This window comes from Neodiprion pinetum, chromosome 1 (assembly GCF_021155775.2).
Source record: "Neodiprion pinetum isolate iyNeoPine1 chromosome 1, iyNeoPine1.2, whole genome shotgun sequence".
In the NCBI taxonomy this organism is placed as follows: Eukaryota; Metazoa; Arthropoda; class Insecta; order Hymenoptera; family Diprionidae; genus Neodiprion; species Neodiprion pinetum.
The window spans coordinates 9,829,307-9,852,527 of record NC_060232.1 but is presented as its reverse complement, the minus strand read 5'-3'; the positions used below and the strand labels follow the sequence as shown (position 1 = coordinate 9,852,527).

General features: G+C 39.1%; 1 protein-coding gene across 5 annotated transcripts in view; it reads left to right on the top strand.

Moving 5' to 3' along the window:
* The first annotated feature begins 1,701 nt into the window (after positions 1-1,701).
* The window catches only part of Cad99C (cadherin 99C), a 113,597-nt gene continuing 92,077 nt past the window's right edge, over positions 1,702-23,221 (top strand). For 3 of the 5 annotated variants that reach the window (XM_046611719.2, XM_046611755.1, XM_046611746.2), the window contains exon 1: positions 1,702-2,332. In XM_046611719.2, coding sequence (XP_046467675.1) covers positions 2,330-2,332 — 3 coding nt within the window. In that variant the 5' untranslated portion in view covers positions 1,702-2,329. Of the gene's footprint in view, positions 2,333-19,015; positions 19,236-23,221 lie in introns of those variants that run through there. The other 2 variants (XM_046611737.2, XM_046611728.2) reach the window with 1 other exon arrangement.

Below are 23,221 nucleotides of genomic sequence, written 5' to 3'. Positions count from 1 at the left end.
ACGACTAATTGCTAATTACGCCAGTCTTCTAACGCAATTAACAATAAACGAGGGCCGGCGAAGCTTCGCAAGATCAACGTCGCTATCACGTTTCGGGCTGGACTACGAAAATCTTTTCATTCATAAGACGAGCGCGTCTTCTTTTCGAATATGTATCTCTTTGAAATCTCTGTCAGATCTCAAAGACCCGCCTTATTCAAAACTTTCGGCTGGGCTTTCAATGAATGGAAAATATATCGCTTATCGTTGTTATATCCCCCACAAGCTCAGAATCAGACTAGTGATGAGAATAAAAATGTTTACTTTCTTCGCCGTTATTATTTTTACTAACGAACGTTAACGCTTAGTAAAAACGTTAATGTTAACCAAGAAAGCTCAATATCCTAAAGTAATTTGCATCGCCATCATTATTCGCAATATATTATATCCGGAAAAATTTTACATGTTTTGTGGATAAACAGAGTTTTGAAATACGATTATTTATTATTATCAAATTATTTCAGCTGCCAGTAACGTACATAATAATACCTTTGCATGTTTGAAAATCATTTCAGTCTCACTGTTATTATATTTATTTTTCTTGATTTCGACTGTTTTAGAAGAATTGTGTGTCTTAGTAAATTTATGCGCAAATTTTTTTTACGTCAGCTGATGTGGGCAGTGATCTACCAGAACGATAGATTACAAAACGATCGACAGATCCGATATAGAATCGTAGACAGAATGTTCAAAAAATTCTTAGAAAATGCAGTTTTCGTCATAGCGAATGACCACAGAAAATTCGATTCTTACGAGCTCGCGTAACTTTGAACAAATACTGTAATTTTCACTGTAGAAAATCATAGAAAGATTCGACACATCTATCGTATAGAAGCATTTGGCAAAAGATGTACAGAGAAAAAAGTGATTTATAAATATGTGGAGAAAAAAATTAAAAAAGTACAACAGCCGTAAACTTCTGCATATATCTGTAAAATCCAGCTTTCAACTTTTTTGTATCAATGACAAAAAATGATGTCAATTTGCAATTTTTCGATACCACTAGTTTCTTTTTCTAATCACTAGGGGCGTCATTGGTAGTCTAAATCCAGAGTTTCTACCAGATTCTGAAGTAGCTTCAGCCGCCATAATGGAATTTATGTGGGATTTTCATTTTTTCAAATTACTCACCCATTTTCAGCTGTATTAAAATGGTCTCAGCTAGACTTGCAGGAAATTTAATTCACTACAACTCTGGTCGCAATTTTTTTGCCTACGGTCAAAATTTCCCGACTTAAACAATAAATTCAGGACGACTGTCGAAGCTATTGAAGATGTTTGGTCGAAATTTTGTATTTTTACTATTAATGATCCCCCTTTCCCAACGATTAGAAATATCGAATAGTGGTATCGAAAAATTGCAATTTTAGGTGTTCTTTTTTGTACATAGCGACTGGGCTACTATTTACGGAAACGATAATTAAACGCATGGTGGTAAGACAGGGAGATGCGTACGTGAAAGGCTGAGCGCAAAGCGGCGCAAAGAGGCGCAAAGAGGCGAGGAAAGAGGGGGAGGGGACCTTCCACTGGGACTTTGCGTCGTCGGCTAATGTAAGAAAGAGGTACAAGAGAAGGGAGGCTATCCGTTGGAAAGGAAAGGAAAGGAAAGGCAAGGAAGGGGACCCCGATCGGCCCCGACGGCACTTTGGCGTCTACCTGAGCGCCGAGCACTCAGTCCGAGTCCGCCAGGTTTAAAATCTAGCGCGCGGTGCGGCCGAGCTGCCTGTTGATCGCTGTCAAAACACTTGTGTCAACAGCCCCTGTTGTTGTACTACGGAGTTGATAAGGCGCGAGGAGACGCCTCGTATTAACGGGTGAACTCGAAGACCTCGACAACAAACGCCGAGTTATCGTTGTGCCGATCCGATATTAGGGTCACGTGTCCGTTGCCCCAGTGACACGCGGTACATTCGCCGATTTGCTCCGCTTCGCTTCGAGCGAATCGCTACTCGCGCGATCCTTTTCTTGTGCATGTGTCGTGCGGTGCTGTGCGGGGTGAATGTGAATACCTACCTACGAAACGGATTTATTAGTATCCTAGTCTTTAGAGCGCACGAATCTATCGGTCTATGCGGTAAAAATACCTTGTCAGTTCTCTATCTTTTTTTTTTTTTTTTTTATACTCCGCGTCGTTCCTAAAAGTGAGAAATTTCATCAACGCCACCGTGTGCCCGTGACTGTGACTGTGATCATTGTGACATGCCGATCTGTTGACTTACCTCACACCTCATCCTCCAAAGCGGATATGCAGATACTTTGCTACTGGAACGGATACTGACTTTCGCCGATCATGGTACGTCTTTTACTCTGTCGAGATCAATGGGTATAGATATAAATTATAAAGTTCACGAGGAAATATGTTCCTTTGATCTTCGCTGTTCGCGTCCTATTAGTCTACGTACAACGTTTTGAGTCTACGATGACACTGTCATCGAGTCTATCACACATGGCTGTAGCTCAACAGAGGCTTGTGACAAATGTTGAAATTCTTTACGCCCTGACGCATCGAATAATGAATATAGGCAGTAAGGTCTATCGATTCTCCTTCTGCATTCTAGAGCCATGTATTTCTGTTGTCTCACGTTGACTAACTGAAGAGGAAAATGATCGATAGCAGAAATGGTATGAGGATGAAGCTAGTAACGTTACCGTAACAGTGGATGTTTAGGAGAAATAATCGTCTCAAATTTGATGAACCATGATAAACAAAACATACTCATATTTTTAAAAGCCAAGTCCTTGAAAATCGTTCAGGAATTGCACAGTAATGATATTATCCCTGATGATTCGTTACGTTAATCTTATTAACTTCAGCCTCGTGAAATGGTAAGAAATAAAATTTTCAACGCTGCTTTCACATTGGAGTTAAGAATGCAATTACCTATTAATTAGAACACGAATGGTAAATTGGCTTCGAATGGGGCCGGGGAAATTCCGGATTATTCAGATTGCCATCAACAAACCTGTGAATATTGTAAACATCAGTTGCGAAAATATAATGACGCAGGTGAAAAGTTATCAGCTATGGGGATCAAACGTAGGTGAGAAAACGAAGGGCATAGGTACGAAGAGATCAGAGATCTACAGATAGTAAGTACACTACGGGTTTGTTGCACACACACCTGCGGAAAGTTTATTAGCTCCATCCGGATTCCAACTTCCGGTCTAGACCTGCGAGTGGATCGAAAAGAGATCACATCGGTTCGTTGATTAATATTTGCAACCGGTTAGAATCCCTCAACTCCAATGATTTCAATGAGATTATGACGTTGTCGACATCCCAGGCTAGAGCCAATAAATAATCGAATCTGTAATTCATGCAAAAATACAGTGTTGAACGAGCAAAAATCATAAGAAATAAAATTGGACGATTCCCAGATACTAACAAACTTAGAACTCTATTTTATTTCTGAAAATGCATTACACATTCCGTTTTTGATCTGCTAAAAGCTTTTTAATCGGAGGTAGAATACGTTAGCGAGTTGACATTCTTGACATTGACATATTAAGGCTTGACATTCAACTTGAAAATCGAACCGTAAGAAATATTGTTCGTTTAATATAAAATGCACTTCAGAGCTTTCGTGAACAAAAGAAGTGAGCAAGTCATACGGATATAAAAATATTTAGACATTGCAATCTCTAAGTCACTTGATGTTCACGGGTGAAAAACGAGGGACAATATGTTCTGATGAAGTAATTTAATTAAACTATTTGTTTCTCAAACTACATCTTGAGTTCAAGTCGCAATCTCTCGAAAAATGTTGAAAACGTACATTTCTGTTTCCAAATTCAATTAACCGTCAAACTGGATGCGGCTGATCTTTTTGTGGTTGAAGCGGAATTCTGGGGCAAAAAATCTATAAGAATCACTTAGATTCATTCGAAATGACTGAAAAAAGTCTGTTTGGTCGAACTGTAAAATTGGTGATTCGCTGCAGTCTAATTCTCTTGCAACAGAAGAGCAGAATCATAACCGAAGGTTAAATTGCTGGTTTTACGGATTTCCGATCCGGGCTCATGAATCATGAATCATGAATCGATGGGTTTTTCAACGCTTCTACATCCTTGGCTTTTTAGATTTCAATATTGCTTTAGATGCCACACCGCATCGCAAACAAACAAGCGCGATACTTGCTAGAAAATTAATTTAAAAAATATAACGCGTTAATCTAACTGAACATACATTATGAGTCAAAAACCAATCTTTTCTCGTACTTATTGTTAGTAAAATGCAAAATACACGTGATTGCCTAATCCCTTATCGCGTGCGGTGAGGTAATAATTCTATTTTTTTCTGACTCTTTTGCGAGCTGAAATTGCCTGCAGCTACGCACTAGAGCGAACACTTTTCAATTTACATCTTATATACGAACTACGGATTTACTCAATAGCGAAGACCGCGTAATATGCCGTGGAAGAAAGTTACTTTACAGCTTCCGCGTTTTACCCTTTCAATCATGCAATTCAGTTACCTGAGAATGCAAAAAAAAAAAAAAATCGGGATTTTCCAATAGAACATTAAAAAAAAAGGAGAAGAAAAAAGATTGCCACTGCGAATGAAAGGGTTGACCGTAGTTTTCCGTTCGTTCAATTGCGACACAAATTAATTGCATCAAGAAGTAGACGTTGATACTAGACAAATTTGAAGGATTCGACGCAGGCTTGTCGTTGGCTGTCAGTTTTTCTGTCTAATGCAAGACTTGCATTTCGACATGAAAGCCATGTTGATTAGACTGGATGCTTGTGGGGCCCCGCTTGCACTAGTCCTAAGTCCATGCCTAGAAGAAGTAAAGTAAACTCGGAGAGTTTAGAGCTGGAAGAAAACCGGCTCGAGTAGCGCACGCGTCGCCCGAGTCTTGCACGCGTGTTTCCAAGCCCTGGACCCGGTGTTTTTTCATCGCCAGCGCCATCTTCGATAGAAACCTGACCGCCCTGCATCACCGGATGCACCTACGTTATACTCGCCCTCTTATATGTACCTGCGAACCCTCAACGGAAATTTCCGAAATACCGAAACTGCCGAAACGAACCCCGGATGGCCCTTCAGATCGGAAAGATTAAGGTCATGTATTATTCCTACCCTTACCGACCGAGTACTTTTGTTCATTTAATATAGGAAGAAAAAGGAGTGAGTTTACTCAGTCGGTAAGGGTAGGAATACTACATGATCTTAATTGAGACAGCTCTGGATACACGGCGTCTCAAAATGTCCCGGGCTGCTTATCCAAGACTCTGTATACAGACCTTGCAGTGAGGCGTCACGTTACTTTGATGTAACTCGATCGGGGAAAAAAGTCAACACCACCTATACTCAATTCGCAACCATAGTTTCATTCAATTTTAAAACTGTTGAAAATTTTTGTACCACATGTTCTAGCCATGAAATACTTGGTATTCTGTCCAACATTGCCATGGACATTTCTGACAATAAGAGTGAAAATGCATTCATGCATTAGAGTGAAAATAGCAGTCAGATGAATTCATAATGGGGAAATTAGATCGTATCGAAGTTAGTAACACTATCGCAACGATTCATGCTGAGGCAAAACCGTATTTCGCGATTTTGGAATTGTTTGAAATTCAGTGAACCGTAATAAAACAAAATATACTCATCCATACCGCAGCGTTTTACCAAATGAGATTTTATTATGGTACCAAATTTCCCCTCTCCATTTCGATGGAAATGTCTATTACATGTTTGTCAGTCTTCGACCTCCTTTTAAGTTGGAAAAGTACACGTGTACATAATACAAATATGACTATATTCGTCTTCACAAATTTTGCATTAAGGATAAGACTTACTGTTTTCTTTAGCTTTTCTGATGCTGGTTAAATAGGCTAGTCATGCTATCGATCAAGTGGACCTTCGTCATATCGTGGACCACTAGGAACTAATCAATCGAAGCTTTGCCGCTGAGTTTTAGCTTATAGAATTAATGCCCATTACGATTTGTACCGCAGTACAATAGAGGATTTCAGAAACGATTACAAAATAATTTCTCGTTTTATTAAGATTCGATTTTAATAGAAACGTTTCTGTCGACAGATTCGTGATCGGCGTTAAACAAAAAACGTGTACCACACATTGACTCTAATATATGCAGCCCGGTTTGCGATACCAAAGATTGATCCATTTCTGTTGGGTACAGTGTAATCAGATTTTTTTATTGAGACGTTTAAAATACCCGATTACTTCGGGCCATATATTTGAGGTAATCTTGATACACGTATAGTGTAATATAACGACATGTGTAATACAGGCACATAAATCGCCGTCACACGAGATCGATCTCCGGTAATTTGCGACCGATTTATCTAGAGTCCAAAAGTCCCCCATACGTACGTTTGATTCACGCGTAATAGCTGGGAGCACAACAGTGCTGGGCATTTGGTAGATCCGTGGCGAAGCGATGCAGGGTATTATCAGATCAGCTCGCTTCATCTTCTCCGAAGCCACCTGTTTGCCCGAAGAATACGCTTGAGGCGCGTAGCAGGTCGCGGATCGATCGATCCCTCTGCATATGAATACCGATCGACACAGTAATAAGAATTGATGATCGCCAATTGTTGCCCGGCGGCGCAATTGGGATGGAAGAAACAGTTTTTCCTAAAGAACTTTTCCAAATATTTTGTATTTTTTGAATTTAGCGGATATTTTACTACATCTTCGAATACTTTGATATCGTTTGTGTATGAATCACGAGAATCCAGAACATTGTAACCCCATACAATACCCGGTATGGTATCTACGATATTGGCTATTGATCAATGAAAGGGTCTCGCTTATCGTGAATCGAGCAAACTAGTATCATGCTCGTGACAAATAGTTTTCTGATGTTGAAAACATGCTGTTGACAAATTGCCTGTTTATGTTCAACATTAAATGTATTCGTTGCAAGCTGAAAACTGTTTATTGATGTGTAACATATAAGACAAGTGTATAAGACTGTAATTTACTCTTTGGCGGGAGTGAACTGTGAAATTTTTTTTAATGGTTAGATCCTTTTTATCCCATAGTTTGATCTAACCACCGAAATAACTAGAAACGCGCGTAATTTTTAAGAGCATAAGTACGTCTTCCAGTTTCAGAGTTCCACCGATAGTTGATCCTCATCCTTCTGAGAAATCCGTAGCCATGCGCTATGTAATACAAAAACTTGGAAATCATGCAGGAAACACGAAGCGCTTCCCTCATCGATAACAACCGATACCCCGAAACCTGTGTAGACCTTTCCACTTTTGCTTATTAACGCGTCACGAGGAGCTGCCAACCTAGGCATATTGTGCATTGCGCCGCGCCGTGTTGCCTCAGAGACTGCAGCCTTTCCAGGTTTGCGTATATTGTACACTTGGCTGCAGTGATTCTGAGGTGGTTGATCTCTTCGACGAGTTCGTTATGTTGGCAATGCAGATTCAACGTGCAGCGCCACCGTCGGCCAGTTCCGAAATAGGCTCAATCTTGAAAACATAACACTACCTATGACCGTCGAATTATGTATTTTTGGGTTGGATTCGATAACATAACATAACCCATGACTCTTGATGTTTTTCTCATTTTTGGATTGGATTCGATAACATAATAAAACATAACTCATGACCGTGGAATTTTGTATTTTCGGGCTGGATTCGATAACCTAACATAACCCGTGTTCGTTTATGTTTTTTTCATTTTTGGGATGGATTCGATAATATGATATACATAACCCATGACCGTCGAATTTTGTATTTTTGGGTTAGATTCGACGGTCCTGTGTAACGTAATGTTCACAAAGATTCAGTCTGTTCCGCAGATGGCCGGCGGTGACACCGCGGGCCGATTCTACTTTGCCAACGTAACCGACTCATTGGAAAAATCAGTCGATTCAGAATCACCACAGCGAAATGTACCTTCAACTGTAATATATTTAAAAAAAAGATATATATAATCAGGTAAATCCGAGAGACCGATGCGTATTCGAAGCCTCTTGCGATACGCCGATGAATCGTTGACGCAGAATTTAGCGCCCGCAAGTACTGTTACACGATTCGTGGTGAAGAGTGGCACGCCGGTGAAGAGCCGAAAGGAGGCCATCGGCGACCTGGCCGTCAGAGCCGTGGCATCACCGTTATGTTTGCGCCCACGGCGTCTCCCCTTTACTCTCCTCCGGTAGTATAGTCACCACGTGTTGCACCTTGCTGATAATTACTCCCGCGTACAGTGATCGCTCTGGTGGATTCCGTCCCATTGAAATTGAACTGAAGTTACACTTAGATTTCACTTCGATTACACTTATTGTCTAATTTCACGGTGTTGTCGAGAATTTTCTATATACTGTATTTTCACTATAATTAAAAGCATACCAAAGTCTCACCGAAAAATCACTGAAATCAAAATTTCCGACTCCGTCACTAGAATAACACTGAAATAGAAAAGATTTCTTACTCCACTGAAATGACGCTGAATTTCAATTTCATACTTATAACCGAAATCACACTTGAAATCTACTGAAATTAAATAATGCGGAAATATTTTATAAAAAAGAAACCTATTGGTGATGTTTTTTTTGTGGTGATACCAGAGTGAATTTTCCCAATGTAATTATAGTAAAACCGCAGTGCAAAAATTTCACGGCTACATCGAAGAATTGAATGGAATTTTAGTCATTATTTAGAATGTTACTCTAATATCACTGCTTTTAGGATCCACTGAAAAAACATTCTGATAACACGGTGGGACCGAATCGGCTAGAGCGGAGCGTTTGTATCTTCGGGTTGCATCGACCTGGATCTCATTCATTAGCCAAGATTAATTTGCGAGCATAGCACGATCAGTCTCGCGTCCAAGCATAACTTCAGCAGCGTGAATCTATTCTTGGACTCAAATATCTGCAGTTGTTATATTTTCAGCTTACCGTAGCTGAAAATTTGCCTGGAGTCAGCAAAGAAACGTTTGTGAAATGTAGTGCTGGCAAAATCAATCGCTGTTGGTATTATATACCCTGTTTGCAGTTTCGTTTTTGCTTTGGAGCGATTATTTCCGACGCTCACCAGTTATCGATTGCTATTTTACACCGAGCGAATCGACCGTGAGCGAATAGTCAGGCGGTGAGTTCATCTTCGCGGAAAGCCTTAAATACCACAGAATCCAGTTTGCGAAATCCACTTTCAAGTGAATGAATTTATTGCAAGAGGTTTAATCTTAAGAATATTCAGACCACGTATGCGATTATTGTGGTGAACAAGGTTTGAAATCGAAAGTAAATTGCAGAATGCTGTTTTAACAAATGAACAAACTGATATTGAATCATGTTTAAAATTGTTCGTTACTCGCGTATTCGTCGAAATAAACGATAGCTTACTCAATTAGTTGTGAATAATATAACTGTTTAATACACGCTTTATCACTTGAAAAATTACGCATAATGCGTGTATAAAAGGTGTGGTAAATTTTTAATTACCAATCGATGCACAGCTACTTGAGTTCTCATCGTCGTCGTTTATCCATGCTTCCGTTTTCCAAGAAGACGATTATTCTTCCAAACTTTAACAGATGCAGGTTTATATACCGCAGATGACCATCAAAAGTTGCATGTTTAAAGCTGATATTATATTATTTATTTCCTCTCCTCGCACGACGTTTCTTTGACCATATCGTCTGGCTTGGAAATCACATACTTAACAGAACGCGAATCACATCTAAATTTAACTTTTCGAACCGAAGAAAAGATCTGAAAATAAAAATCTTCTTTTCTTCTTTCGTTTAAAGAGTTCTGAGAGAATGGTTGGCAAGGATCAGTTAGTAATTGATACGCGTCCGGCACAGTATGCGCTGGTGAGTTATTTTTTCGCAGCTCACAAGCTTACGAGAATGGAAGAACATATCCTCGAAAGGATAAAATAACAGTGAAAAAACTTACAATAATTTATAACTGTTTCAAACACTGACTATTTTATCAGTGTAAATGAAATTTATACCATGCATATGAGAGACAAATTTCAATTATAGATATTCAATCCTAGTCACGTTCATTGGGTAAATAAGTGACAAATTTCAAATCCGAACATTGAATTCCAGACACGTTCATTGGGTAAATAAATTAAAAATCCGCTAAGATCATCCACCCAAATTAAGTTATAAGTACCTATAATGCTAGAACATGTTGATTGCGAGAAGACTAAAAGCTAAGAGCTTCTCTGACACAACCACATGGATCCCTACACTGCGTAGCGTTCTAAGAAGCGAATGAGATCTGAGATCATTGATTCTCTCACTCGTTGTTAGTACAGTTCAAATCATTTTCAAACAATGTTGTACAGAAGATAGTCGACATTACTCGGTAAGGATAAAACTTGACACAGATTTCTTTGTTCGATTATAATAATTACGTGTCATGCCCAATACGATTCGCATCTTAAAAATCATCCATACCTGCATATTTCCATAAATTAACGCAACCATTAATTATACGACAAACGATCTCCTAACTGGTTACTCACGTAAGAAAGTTCGTCGTAATCTAGCCAGAAATGGGTGTGATGAAGCTAACGAAAAGCAAAATATCACCCGGGAATAATACCGTATAAATTCACGGAGGTACCGTTACATCGAGAAACCAATTTGACCATAGCCAGCACCTTCTCGGCCTGAGGAATGTAACACGTGGCACCGTTTCCTGTTCGTCCTGTTCATCGGGTTGAAAAGATCTCACTGAGGTTGAAACAGTTGTCTTAGTTTTTGCTGTAAAAACAAATATTGATTACAAACAAAAACGATTCTCCGTAATGTGAAAATCCAAGAAATAATTTGTAAATGAAATACGAATAACGTTACTCTAATCACTCGCCACGCGATTCTGCTATAATCAGAAATTATCCCGCTGGCCAAGAAGCCAACGCAACGTCATCGTCGAGCTCAACTCTTCAGAGTCTTTCGACTCTTCTGACAGCTGGGGAATACCGGGTAGAAACACGCAAAAACTCACTTACCTGTTACCATTAAGGAGATCCAAGCCGAGACTGCGAACTGGTATAGCTTAACGCGGGTACTGAACAAGTCAGGGCTATCTAGGTGCCCACAAGGGAAAATCGTGAGAAGCCTTACGACAGAAAAGATTTGTCGCTGTTTGAGCCAAAGATCCTTTGTGCGACACGGACAAAGATTTTTGAAATTTTATTTTTTTTTTTGTCAACTGGAATTTGAGAATTCTTAGTGACATGGTGACAAGTTTTTTTCCGTTTGCCTGGCTCCATTTTTTTTTTTTTCTTTTTTTTCACTTTTGGAACAGAAATCTTTGTTGCTTCCCTCCCGCATCAGTCATGCCGTGAGCCGCACAAACGTCGGTGATGCAGACATATATATATTCGAACGTGTGTCAATACTGGAAACGTGACATCGCTTATGCTGGAGAGCTCGGGCTTTGCGTGGAATCCGAACGAGTACCGAAGGCACGATGGGCCTCGTTATAGTCCTTGCAACCCGCCACCATGGCGAGGGGTTTGTTAACAAGGAGCTGGAATTCTCGTGACGGATACAGAGAAATGGCATCTCTTTGAATTCCATTGCTAAGCATTAAGGCTATTCCGTAGGATACTTTCCTGAATCGACAAAGATTCCGGGGGTTATTGTACGGGAGGAGAGAGATGGATAGACGGGTAGATGGATAGATGGATACATGGATGGATGGATAGATGGGTAGAATTTTTAAAGTCATCGGACAAATCCGCTCAGCCAAATTAAGGAAAGCTCTCAGATTCACGGACGTGACATTAAACAAGGCAAGTCAACAATAATAACAAATTGAAAGTAATGTAACAATAAGTCAAAAGTAATTTAGCACTGAAACAGGAGGACAGGAGTTCAAAGAGGACATATTATGAATTTAAATCCACGACTAATAAACATACTTATAATGATAATAATGTAGGATGATATTAATATATAATAATAATATTGAAGGATAGAGAGAGAGCGAGAGAGGGAGTATGTTTACGTATTTTCAAACTCAACAACAAAATTGTCAACATTGAAAGAGTGAAGAACCGTTATAATTAATACCGAAAATGCTGCCATTATCACATCATCGAGAATCCCCTGGAAAATCGTATCGTAGTACCCTTAAGAAAGATCGAGAAATTTCGTATTCGTCGTGGAAAATCGATGACAAGGCCTATCCCCGATCGACTAAAATTAAAAGCTTGTAACTATCGGTAAAACTATTTTACAAATGTCTTACTACCTAACTGAATTGAAGACTGAATTAAAACTGCACAATTTTGACGTTGAGGATGTTAAATAGCAATGTTATTGCAGTGCAATATCACATTTTGAATTTTGTTGACAATATTCTTTTGACTCGTGTCTCACAAATTATGACATGCAAGTGAATTAATTAAAGTTTTTCAGTCATTTGATTTGTTACTTCTATAATTAAATATTTACAGAATATCAAATAATAGTAAAATCTATCAGGCTGCACGCATGCCATGATAAAAAAGAATAAAAATCGAAAAACTGCGATGTTTTATACCTACAGCTTGCACGTCTACCTTGTAAAGTTTTTTCGAGCGATAAAGAAGTTGCGTAAGAAATAAATTTTTTTTGCTCTGCCCACACAGGTTTGACCATAAAGTAGTATGTTGTTAAACTATAAAGTACTCTGAGAATTGTTATATGCACTAATAACAACCGACTCAAAATCAGGTTTACGACAGATAATTGGTTTCACATTTACGCAAGACGTACGACGACTGAAAAAAGACTGAGAAAAATTGAAACAAAATTAAGGTTCCACACTCGAAAGACCAAAGTTGACGAAGACGTTTTCGGAACGAATGCGAAGGCTGCATCTAAACTCCAATTATACCTGTTGACATTCACTTTTTTAAACGGCGATAATTTTCTTTTCGACATTTTCGACGAAAGTGCTGACGTACCGCCTGTTATTTTTTAACGGTTACGACATCCTGAATGTGAAGTTCTACGGGCATTTACCCGTATTAAATTGCGCTGTATTACAATTTCGTAATACGTCGATCTTTGTTCTTTTGCAGACACATTCTGAACGGTCTATTTTGGAAATAGAGCGTAGTATCGTTTCGCATTAATATACCGCACAACTTGTATTATAATATCTTATGTCGATACGGGAATGGCATTCCAGCCGGTTTTTGGACCGATTTACAGTTAGTTGTACGTCTGACATTAGGCGCCTGCGTGTCTCTTGGTCCGAATGTTCCTCCCAGGCTTTGACGCGATCGTAGAACACTGCGAAGCTTGGCGGTTAGGCCGAATGAAAGACGAATTAAAAAATACTTTACTCGAGCGAAAACAACTCAAGGGTCAATTACCCCATCTAAGTTCTTGACCATGAAATATACGATAACCAAAAAATACAACGCTCGAAGCAAATGATCAGAAATTCAATTTTTAGGACCGTGTCATTATAATTTCCCGCAGCTTATCGAATTTTCTATGCGAATAAGAAAGAACGAACCGATTGTGAACGGACTCGTGATTTTGATCGACTAGAAAAAAAATGATTCAATTTTTCAATCTATATATTATTGTAAGTTTAACAGACTATTGACGCTTCAATGATTTAAATCCAAAATTTTTAATCATAAAATTAATTTTTATTTAAAATTAACGTGCTGGTGTATAATATTTGTAAATTTGCAAGGTGAAAACTACGCGTATCGGGTAAAACTTTCGAAACAGTAATACTCGTTCGCCATGCTCCCTGAATATCAGTCGCGTACGAGATACGCGAGCGAGAAATAAAAGCGGGACTCAGGTAGCCAGGTGCATAGCATTCTTGGGAAAGTAGCAGAGGCTGCGATCGAGTGGGAGAAAAACGTCAGGCTGATCGGCACACGCAATCGGATAAATATTATTATATACCGGTATCTGATATATTTGAATCAAGGTTTTGAAGACAACCAACTTCAAAAATATCTTATCAATATTATTATTCGGTGAATAAAATGACGATAAAATGAGAGAGTGTCAGAAATGGTAGGATGGAAAAAAACAGAAAAGTTCATTTTACTAGATTATATATTAATGGTTCTCAAAATTCATAAGTTACATCACCGCCGATAACCATTCTACCTGTAATATTGTAACGAACTAGGCGTTGGATGCGGAATAAAACACGAGTTCGTTGAGTGTAAGGAAATGATTCAACAGGCACAACTAAATTAAGCAGTCCAAAAATGCTTTTCATGCGTTTCTTGTCAGAAACAAGACCGTTTTTATGACAATGCTGGTTGACAGAGCAACCTTATTCATTTTATCATATACGAAAGCTCTTGCGTGACTTATCTATGATGGCTACTAGATCAGAAAAGAAGGGAAAAACGTGTGATTTCACCCTTTGTAACGATACAGAATTGAAGTGAACTCGAATTACAACTGCTCTTGGGAGTTTTATTGTACGGTGAAACTGATGAAGTCGTCCTTCTCCCCGGTCTCTCTTCTTCTTTTCCTGATCTCTCTTTTTTTTTTTGCCCTCGACAAAAAGTCGAGCAAAATATTTTTCACTCTCCGTATCTTATCTGATATGACTCACAAGCAGACAGCTTTCGTTTGCAACAGGTTGCTGACTTCCCTCGAACCGGGGTGTCGACAAACTTTACCCTGTACCTGAAAACGGAGTGGCGCATTACTTCTGCTACGGATCACGATTTGCGTCTGCAGAACCTCCCAGATTACCCTGATTTACATTCTACCAAACTCTTCGAGTGCTTTTCAAATATTGATTCGAAATACACCCGCGGTCTTCGCCAGCTGAAAATATTCGCTTTATAATGATCAGGGAAATGCTCATAAAATCTTTTATGGATTCGATATTGATATCCAGATTCAGTAAGGTAGAAGAGAGCTATTTTCACGCTTACGGGCCTTCGTGCGATCGTACTTAATAAGCATGCAATATGCAAAAGGAATTTTATCGCTTAGAACGTAACATGAGAATATCGACTCGTGGATTCTTTGGCGACTTCGACAGTTTGTTATAAATGTCGAGCTAACGAAATCTCCCAACTCCAGCATCCGAATGGTTTGTCACAAAACATTCCCGACATCTCAGAATATGACTAGATATCTTTGAAATCGATTTTCGCACTGAAAATAAACGAAGTGTTATCAGAAAGTTCATAGTTTTTCACGGAAACAACGCTGTTTCGGAATATCCTAATCATTCAAACCTTGCAAGAAATGCGATCAGAGAAACCAGATTGAGGAAGCATCAAACTCCGTCATCCAAGTTTCAGCTTTTAGATGTTTTACCGATAATAATTTCAGCAGTTTTTCACACTAGCTGCATTCTCCGTTCGTAATTGCCACCCAGCCAAAAACTTACGATTAGGAAAAGGTGAACCAGGAAAGCATCTAGGGACAACAGCGACCGAAGAAAGCTCTTCGCTTCGCCCATGTGTAACAAACGCAATGGGTATTGCGGGTGAGATGGTGCCCCCAAACGAAGCGATTGAAACAGACTTAGATAAGCGTAGAACAAGCGTGCAGTTAGCCATTCCCGAAGCAGTAAACAACCGGTTAATGACACCGTCACGTACACCTGTACTCTTTAATCGTCCGAGATGACCACCGGCTGGTAAGTCCCCGTGGCTAATGTCCTAGGGGTCGTGTCCGATTCGAGGTGTGGTACATCATCGGTGCATGTTCGGTGGGCATCGTTTGAATATTAAACGTTCTCGAGGAACGTCCGCGCCGGCGAGGGAAAGAGGAAGAGAGATGGAAAAAGGAAGATGTCAGCGTTTATCTATGCATGTACTCGTACGTAACCGTAGGAAACCTAAAAGCGACGCTTTCATTCTTACAGTATAATTCGAGAACCGGTTGACCCCAGGATATGCTGGAAGGCAATTAAAACATCTTGATTTACGTTGCACTACTCGAACCTGGGAAGTCGTGTTGGGATTCGATACATGTTTTTACGTTTGGTAACGGTGCGCACATGTCAGCTCAGCGTAAGACTATCGTTCTTGATGATGTTTGAATAAAAACGCACCTAGTCGAGGTTCGTGTAGATGGAAGAAACGATTTTAATATTCTTGACAAATGTTTCGGCACAAGGTGCGGCTAATAAGTTGCAAGGCTTGCGAGGAGTAATCAACATCGGTTTGGTTATTACGTAGTCTTTTTTTTTTCTTCTACCGATCGTTCTATGTTTGTAGAAGACTACAAATCAACTCTTTACACTGTAGTATTTCAGTGTATTGTATAAGTTTCACGGTCATCGGGCGCTTCTTTTTCTCGTAAGAATTACATCTTGTAGAAGACCGTGGCGACGTTGGCGTTTGAACGCTATTGAAATTCCGAAAAATTTGATACTTGATTCCATGTCAGGTGACACAAAAATTTTTTAATGAAATAGTTACTATTCGACTTTGGAAACAAATGGCTTCGTGGAATTCACACTAATAATATTGCTCCGCATATTTGAAAAAAAAATCGTGTTTCTGTCGGTGAGACAATTCTGTCCGTCCTTATCTAATGAGAAGAAAATGTCTACGAGGTAGAAGCGAGTGAAGTTAATGCATCGAAATATTATTTTTTTAAATTATTATTAAATAGCATTAGCATTGATTTCATAGGGGTTGAATTTTGCGAAATATAACTGTTCTGCTTTACCATGGTTTTAATTATACTTCAGATAATCTTTGAGTAGTGAATAAACAAACTTCCTGAAAATGCATCGTCACATTGTCGTTACGAACTTCAACCTCACGATTTTTTCGTATTTTTGTGTACCGAAGAACAAAATTCGGTACTTTGAAAGTTGAAAGACGACACGTTTTTTCATTAAAACAATAGGATTTCTTGCAAAATTCGTTTTATCATCTTGCTCATCTGCTGGCAGGTCTCTGGAAAGTTGCGGCACGTTCGTGCGCCGTTTGTTCATTAACAATTGGGTACACTATACGATTACTCTTATGTCATCTGAGTTAGGCATTCAAGTTTCCGACTGTGAAGACTTTCTCATGCAGCAGGCTTTCGTAGGAGAAATTCTGAAGACAAGTGTCTTGTAATACTTCCCGGAAGAAGGTACGGTACCTACGGTAAGGTGAGAAATGTGAAAATGTTCGTGAGATTATTTTTTTGCCATTCTTACCTCGAGCACAACACGCGCGGGAGAAAAATAGAGATTTACGAAATCTAGAGAAGCATGTCGATTCTTACTCAAAAAATATAAAATTTCATTCAAAATAAGAAAATTATACATTCTACTATCGCTATCAGTATACAGAATATGGATTTCATACTGCCAACTAGGTCGTAATTTAAATCATTTTCAACAACGATTCAAGTATTCTTTCTATAAATTCAGTATACCAACAACCATCTATCAATCGATCAAATTATTTCGACCAACATTCGGTTATCACTCAGAGTGATACATATTTATTTAAAATGACTATTGTTCGACAGAAACCCCCATGAAATTTCGTGACAACATAATATGTAAGGTAGTTGGATCAACTAGTCCGATAGTGACAACACCTGTACGCATGCAAAACACATATCATCCATAGTAGAAAATAGTCAACTTGACTGTGCAGAACAGTGAGAACCTATTCTTACATTTCAAATTCCTACTATAATTGAATAGTTATATATCCGACATTGCTTCTCACAGTGCGATGTGAAAACAATTCCTCATGCTTCCAACTAATAAAAAAGTTATTTTGCTTATTGCAAAATGTGGATTGCCAATAATTAACTCGCCAATTCATTACAATGGGTATCGCATTCCTCTGATATTCTGCAGGTATAAAGAATCTCGGGAACTATTCAATTTTTTTCGGCCTGCGAAGATTCCGGGTCCCAATAGTACGAAACCCAGTCGAAAGAACCGGTCGGCAACAAGGGTATCAAGATTTCTGTTGCGATTAACGGCCGAGAGACCTTCGGTAACAGAGTCATTTTCGCAGTTGGTAGAATATTGTAATGTACAGCGCGGGAATGCTCGCCTTGAAATTCACGATTCTTGGACTGGATTATATATCGGGCTTAACAGGCGGTCTAACCTCACGGTCCCTCACATGAGGCCGGGACCGCTAGTCAAGTTTCGCGGGTGAGCGGGAACAAGTCAACCTTGAAGCGAAACAGACACGTGTTAATTTTAAGATGACATTTCCGCGATAAAGGAATAAATTCATCGGTCGTTTGACCCACGGGAATTCAAACCCTTACTTGGTAATTCGTCTAACAATAAGTCAGCCGGCTGTTTCTTCTAGATTTTTTGTTTCTCTCCGTTTATAAAATCCGATACAACTCAAATTTTCCAAATTTTCAACTTTGCTTTTACAAGGAAAACCTTGGAAACGCTCGCATTCTTGAACATCGATTTAGTACTCAATTTTTCATGATGATATTATTAACCGAAGAACCAAGTCTGATATTACTTTCACCGATGACATTCTAGAATTAAATTGTACACCATTTTGCCTTGAAGAAATGCTCAAATTCTCGATCAGGAAGCAGACGTTTCGTAACTGCGTTTCAAAACGTATTTTCAAAATGTCATACAACCAGTTGCTTATCCACATACACGGACAGTGGCCTTCTCCTTTGTCTGTAAGCTCTGCAGGCACGTATGCAAATTCGAAACATGAATGTTGAAATACATTCAGGGGCTTGGCTTGGGAGAAGCAGTGCACCTGCGACTTTAGGACGAGATGAAGAGTACAGGCGAACATGCAACAGATCCACCGAGCATCTGCATGGCCTGCATATAACGGGGCTCAAAAGACCCACTCGGGTACTTACGCAGAGGTACTCGACACTTACGTGGTTGGCGATGTCGCAAGTCCACAGCCCCAGGGCACCTGCTATTGTCGTCTTACCTGTCCGTGCCTCGTTGCGTCAACTGGACTGATGTCGTAACTTCTGCAGAAACTCGTATCCCCGCTGATTGTGCAGGTTCATCTTGCAAACGACGAGTGTCAGGGTTCCTGAATGTTATACGAGTTCTCCATTCCTTGGCGAAGTTTTCCTGTCATCTACATAGTGTAGTACGATCAACGGTCTGATTATCTTACGCGTGGAAAGAAGAATGTACTGTCATTATAGATCATAGAATTCGCGTGATTGTGATGTATTTGAGATACTAGTGTTACATTTTACTCGGTTAATCCGTCGAGTAATCAGTTGATTCTTCTTCAAAAACTAAATTGAACACAAACGAAACGTGAGTAAAATAAATCACACTACTTTCAACGTAAATACTTGATACCTTATACACCTCTAGAACTGAAAAATTCTAAAAAATATTCTTCCGACAATTAGTGTTAAATTCAGCACAACTGCAAGACTTTAAAAAAATGTATGAATTTAAAAATCTCGAACGTACTTCAAGTACCTCCAGATTATTGAAACCGATTTGCGTGACTTTGAATGTAAAAAAAAATATTGAAAACTTGAAGACGACACTTCGAAAGACGTACCTTGAACGATTGCCAAAGACTTCAAAAGGCTCAATACGACCCCGAATGTATTAAAAATATTTTTTATCACATATGCTACTGTGATCCTCAATAATCTGGATCTAGAAATAGCCGTCGTGGACCAGCATCATGACTGCCATGTTAGGGACTTAAGATTGTGCACTTGGGCAGAATTGAGAAGTAACTGAGCTTGCTTTGTTGAAGATCCAGATCCGAATCGAGATATGAGTCATGAAATCGCCCAGAGGGAAACGTAAGCCCCTGCCTAGCCTCTGCGACTCGGTCGAGGACTCTTAGCAGCGACAGGTGGTCTGGTTAGAAGTGGTACAAGTTTAAAAATTGTAGGTTCGAGCCTACAACGTAATTAGCACTTGCGCTTCTCACACTTGTTAGTATTCCTTATTATATTTCTCCAATATTACTTGTGATAAGAAATTATCTCTGCATTTGCCTCTCTTCTGTGATCTCTTTTGTATGGTTCAAAACCGAAAACTGAACGTTCTTATGCGTATTGACCTTGATCGTAGCCGATTCCGTTACGGACATTACAAAGATCGTTGTTTCAAGACGTTGAAAGAATATCCTTAACACGGTTCGTATGAAAGATACTGCGATATAATATTCGAAAGGGGTAAAATTTAACGTCAGTTGTTTCAACGACGAGTTTTTCCAACATTGTCCCACCGCGTAATGATGACTGGAAGCCTTGATCGTCTCACCATCAGAAATAACTCTAGGAAAGTGAATGTACTGTTTTGTAACTAACTACACACTATCCACCATATTCATTAGTTTTCCGTTATCGGGCTGATCAAGCAATTAAATTTTGAAAGTTGTCAGCGGATTTGATATGGTAACGTATACCGTTACTGCGCCGATGTCCATACTGTCTTCAATATCTACTACCGTGTATAATTGTGCATCCAGGTGGTGTGAGAATGCGACGAAGGGGCCAATCGCCCGAAGCAATTGTATGAAATCGTTTAACCATGACAGTCATATACGTATATACGAGTATGTATATACCGACGTTTTTGAGGCTTTCGAGGTGGGTGTACGCGTTGAAGGCCTGTTGAGTAGTATCGCGAGACTTCGGTACAGGAACCGTTGATAAGGAAAGTTGATACGCATTAAAAGTGTGATGTCAGATATAAGATGTCGTATTCAGATAAAAAAGATTACTTTTGTCGACAGAAATAATTAACTCAGGCCTGCCATACACCAATGATAGAAAGCGTTATGTCATCTCTCTTTGTATTCCTGCTATTTATCTTGTTTGCTGCTGTATGGTAAATCGTATTAGAATAACTTGATGCATGTATAAAAGCTTGCGGTGATGTACCTACGGAAATCAAGGAAACGCGCGTAAATCTTATGAAAGCCGTAGACGTTAGTTGCAATAGAACACGGATGTCCCGATGCTATTTGCGTTCTGAATCAGCAGAATCAATGAAGCGAAAACTCGTCCATCCTAGACCATCCAGTCCACATGCCAATTACAAACGTACGTCGATCGTAAACTTAGAATTTTATCGCCCGTTGCAATGAACATTCATCTCGCTTGACTTGCGTTCCGGCAATTCCGTGAATATTGCATATGGCAGCCAAAATCGATATGAAAACTGTCCAAAATCTTTACCACAGCGGTCAATCTTGAACTCGGTTCACGAACTTTTGCCAGGCCAATTTCCTTGTTACGATCCATAGCTTTTATTTTAATGGGCAATATTCAATAGTCCTTTTAAATAATTCGGCTCAATATGGTAGTGTACGTGTTTGTAGAACCGCATCAGTCAAAATAGCATTTGTTGGGGAAATCTCAGTAATACCTAACAATCCCTGATCCGAGAGAGAATACTATGTGGAAGCTGTAACTAATCCGAACCGAGACCTGAACGTTCTTCAAGCATTTTCGTACAGACATTTATACAAACTGTTGCGATAGTAGAGAATGGAAGTTCAGGAAGTAGAAGTGGTTGAATAGTCATTCACTTACACACAGAAAGGAGTGAATAACACTTGAGAGATTGAAGCCACGAGAACTGTACGATGGGCAAGGCCAACATTTGTGCCCGTGCTAACAAGGGTCCGGATAAGGTCATCCACTATACGTTACCAGAGTTTGCCCTGCAGACAATTCGAAATTTCTCGAAGAAGCCGTTTTTAATGACTGAACTGGAAACGTCTTCCAATGCCATACTCGAATTCAAAAATTTGACAAAAGCGTGTCAAAGAAAGCCTTCAACCAAAAAACAGTACGCGAGAAGAACAAAGATTATAGCTCGAGAATTTCAGTAAATTGAAAAAGAAAGAAGACGGGATAATGATGTTGATGGCAATAGCGTGGCGAAAGTTTTCGCTTAGATCCAACCAAGTGAAAGCAGTTTCTGATTGAATTTACGTTTTTATCATTCTTACACGATCCATGGCTTGGACAAGGATTGCAAATTGTCACATTAAAATATATACCTCTGACGTGTTTGCAGTTTGGCATATTTACCGTACGCATACACATCGTTACCACTGCTGTTTACCATTCTGTGCAAATTAAATTATTTAAATTCCACTTATATTTACGCCTGATTTCTGTAATCAATTTTGTGTTGGTTAGAAAATCGTTTGAAGTATCTTAATGGATGGACAGTATCTACAGCCAATCTTGAAGTCATGAATTGCCCACAGAACTGTTATGCCATAGTTTGTGTACCTGTACACCTCGACAAATTTTTAGAGATTGTCATCAATTGTGATGTATGCAGTACACTTTCATTACGAAATTCATGTTGGTGTGGCATATAAAAGAAACAACAAATTACGCAGCACATGTACTAACTCATTTTGAGATCCATGATTTCATCTTCATGACAACCTTCAAGCAAATGGTAAATACATTTGTTTAGTTGATAGTATGGATAAACGAGTGTTCCTTGACACGAATCGACGTGTTCATTGGCTTTATCATTAACTCTGTCACTCAGGTCCCATTATAAGTAAGCTTTTATTTCAAGCAGAACTGAAACGATATATGGGTACTTTGTTTTTAAAAATTTATTTTCTCTTCCTCATGAATGCTTTGATTTGATATTAAAATAATTACACTGATCAGCGTATTTTAACTATCGAAAAAGAAATCGCGAAGACGAGCTATTTTTAGACCCGTTAAACTAACATGGTCCCTTAAATAACATCGAATCGTATCCCATAATGCAGATATTTTCTCAAACCTATCCACACCTCATTCAATTATTGTTATAAATCTGAAATCATAGTGTAACGTAATGTATAGTATACATAAATGGCCCCATAGTATCCAGCTTAGTATATCGAACAAGCGGTGGTTATGGGAAATTAAACGTTCGGAGCAAAGGATTTTTTATCACAACTCAGCATCCTCTTGGCTGACTGGAATGTAAAGGTACGATTTACCGGGTTAGCATTAAATTTAAATTAAGAAATGATTTTTGAATGTTTCTTTGATTAAAAAGCCTCACCCGGTAACATACAAAGTGAAGGCTTAGCTCAGTGAGATTTTCTAAAAGTCTTGTGATAGAAACTTCTCGCCGTATAAACTTTTGAACATTTAATTTACGGAAAAGTATGATTCATTGTCGAGCAGACTAAGAACAGTCATCTGTCTGATTCATCTGTCCCATTAGCGCGCGGTGAAACGACTTTCGTCTGCAATTAGTGTAATGAAATAATTTATTTTGTATCCAATTCAATTCTTGTA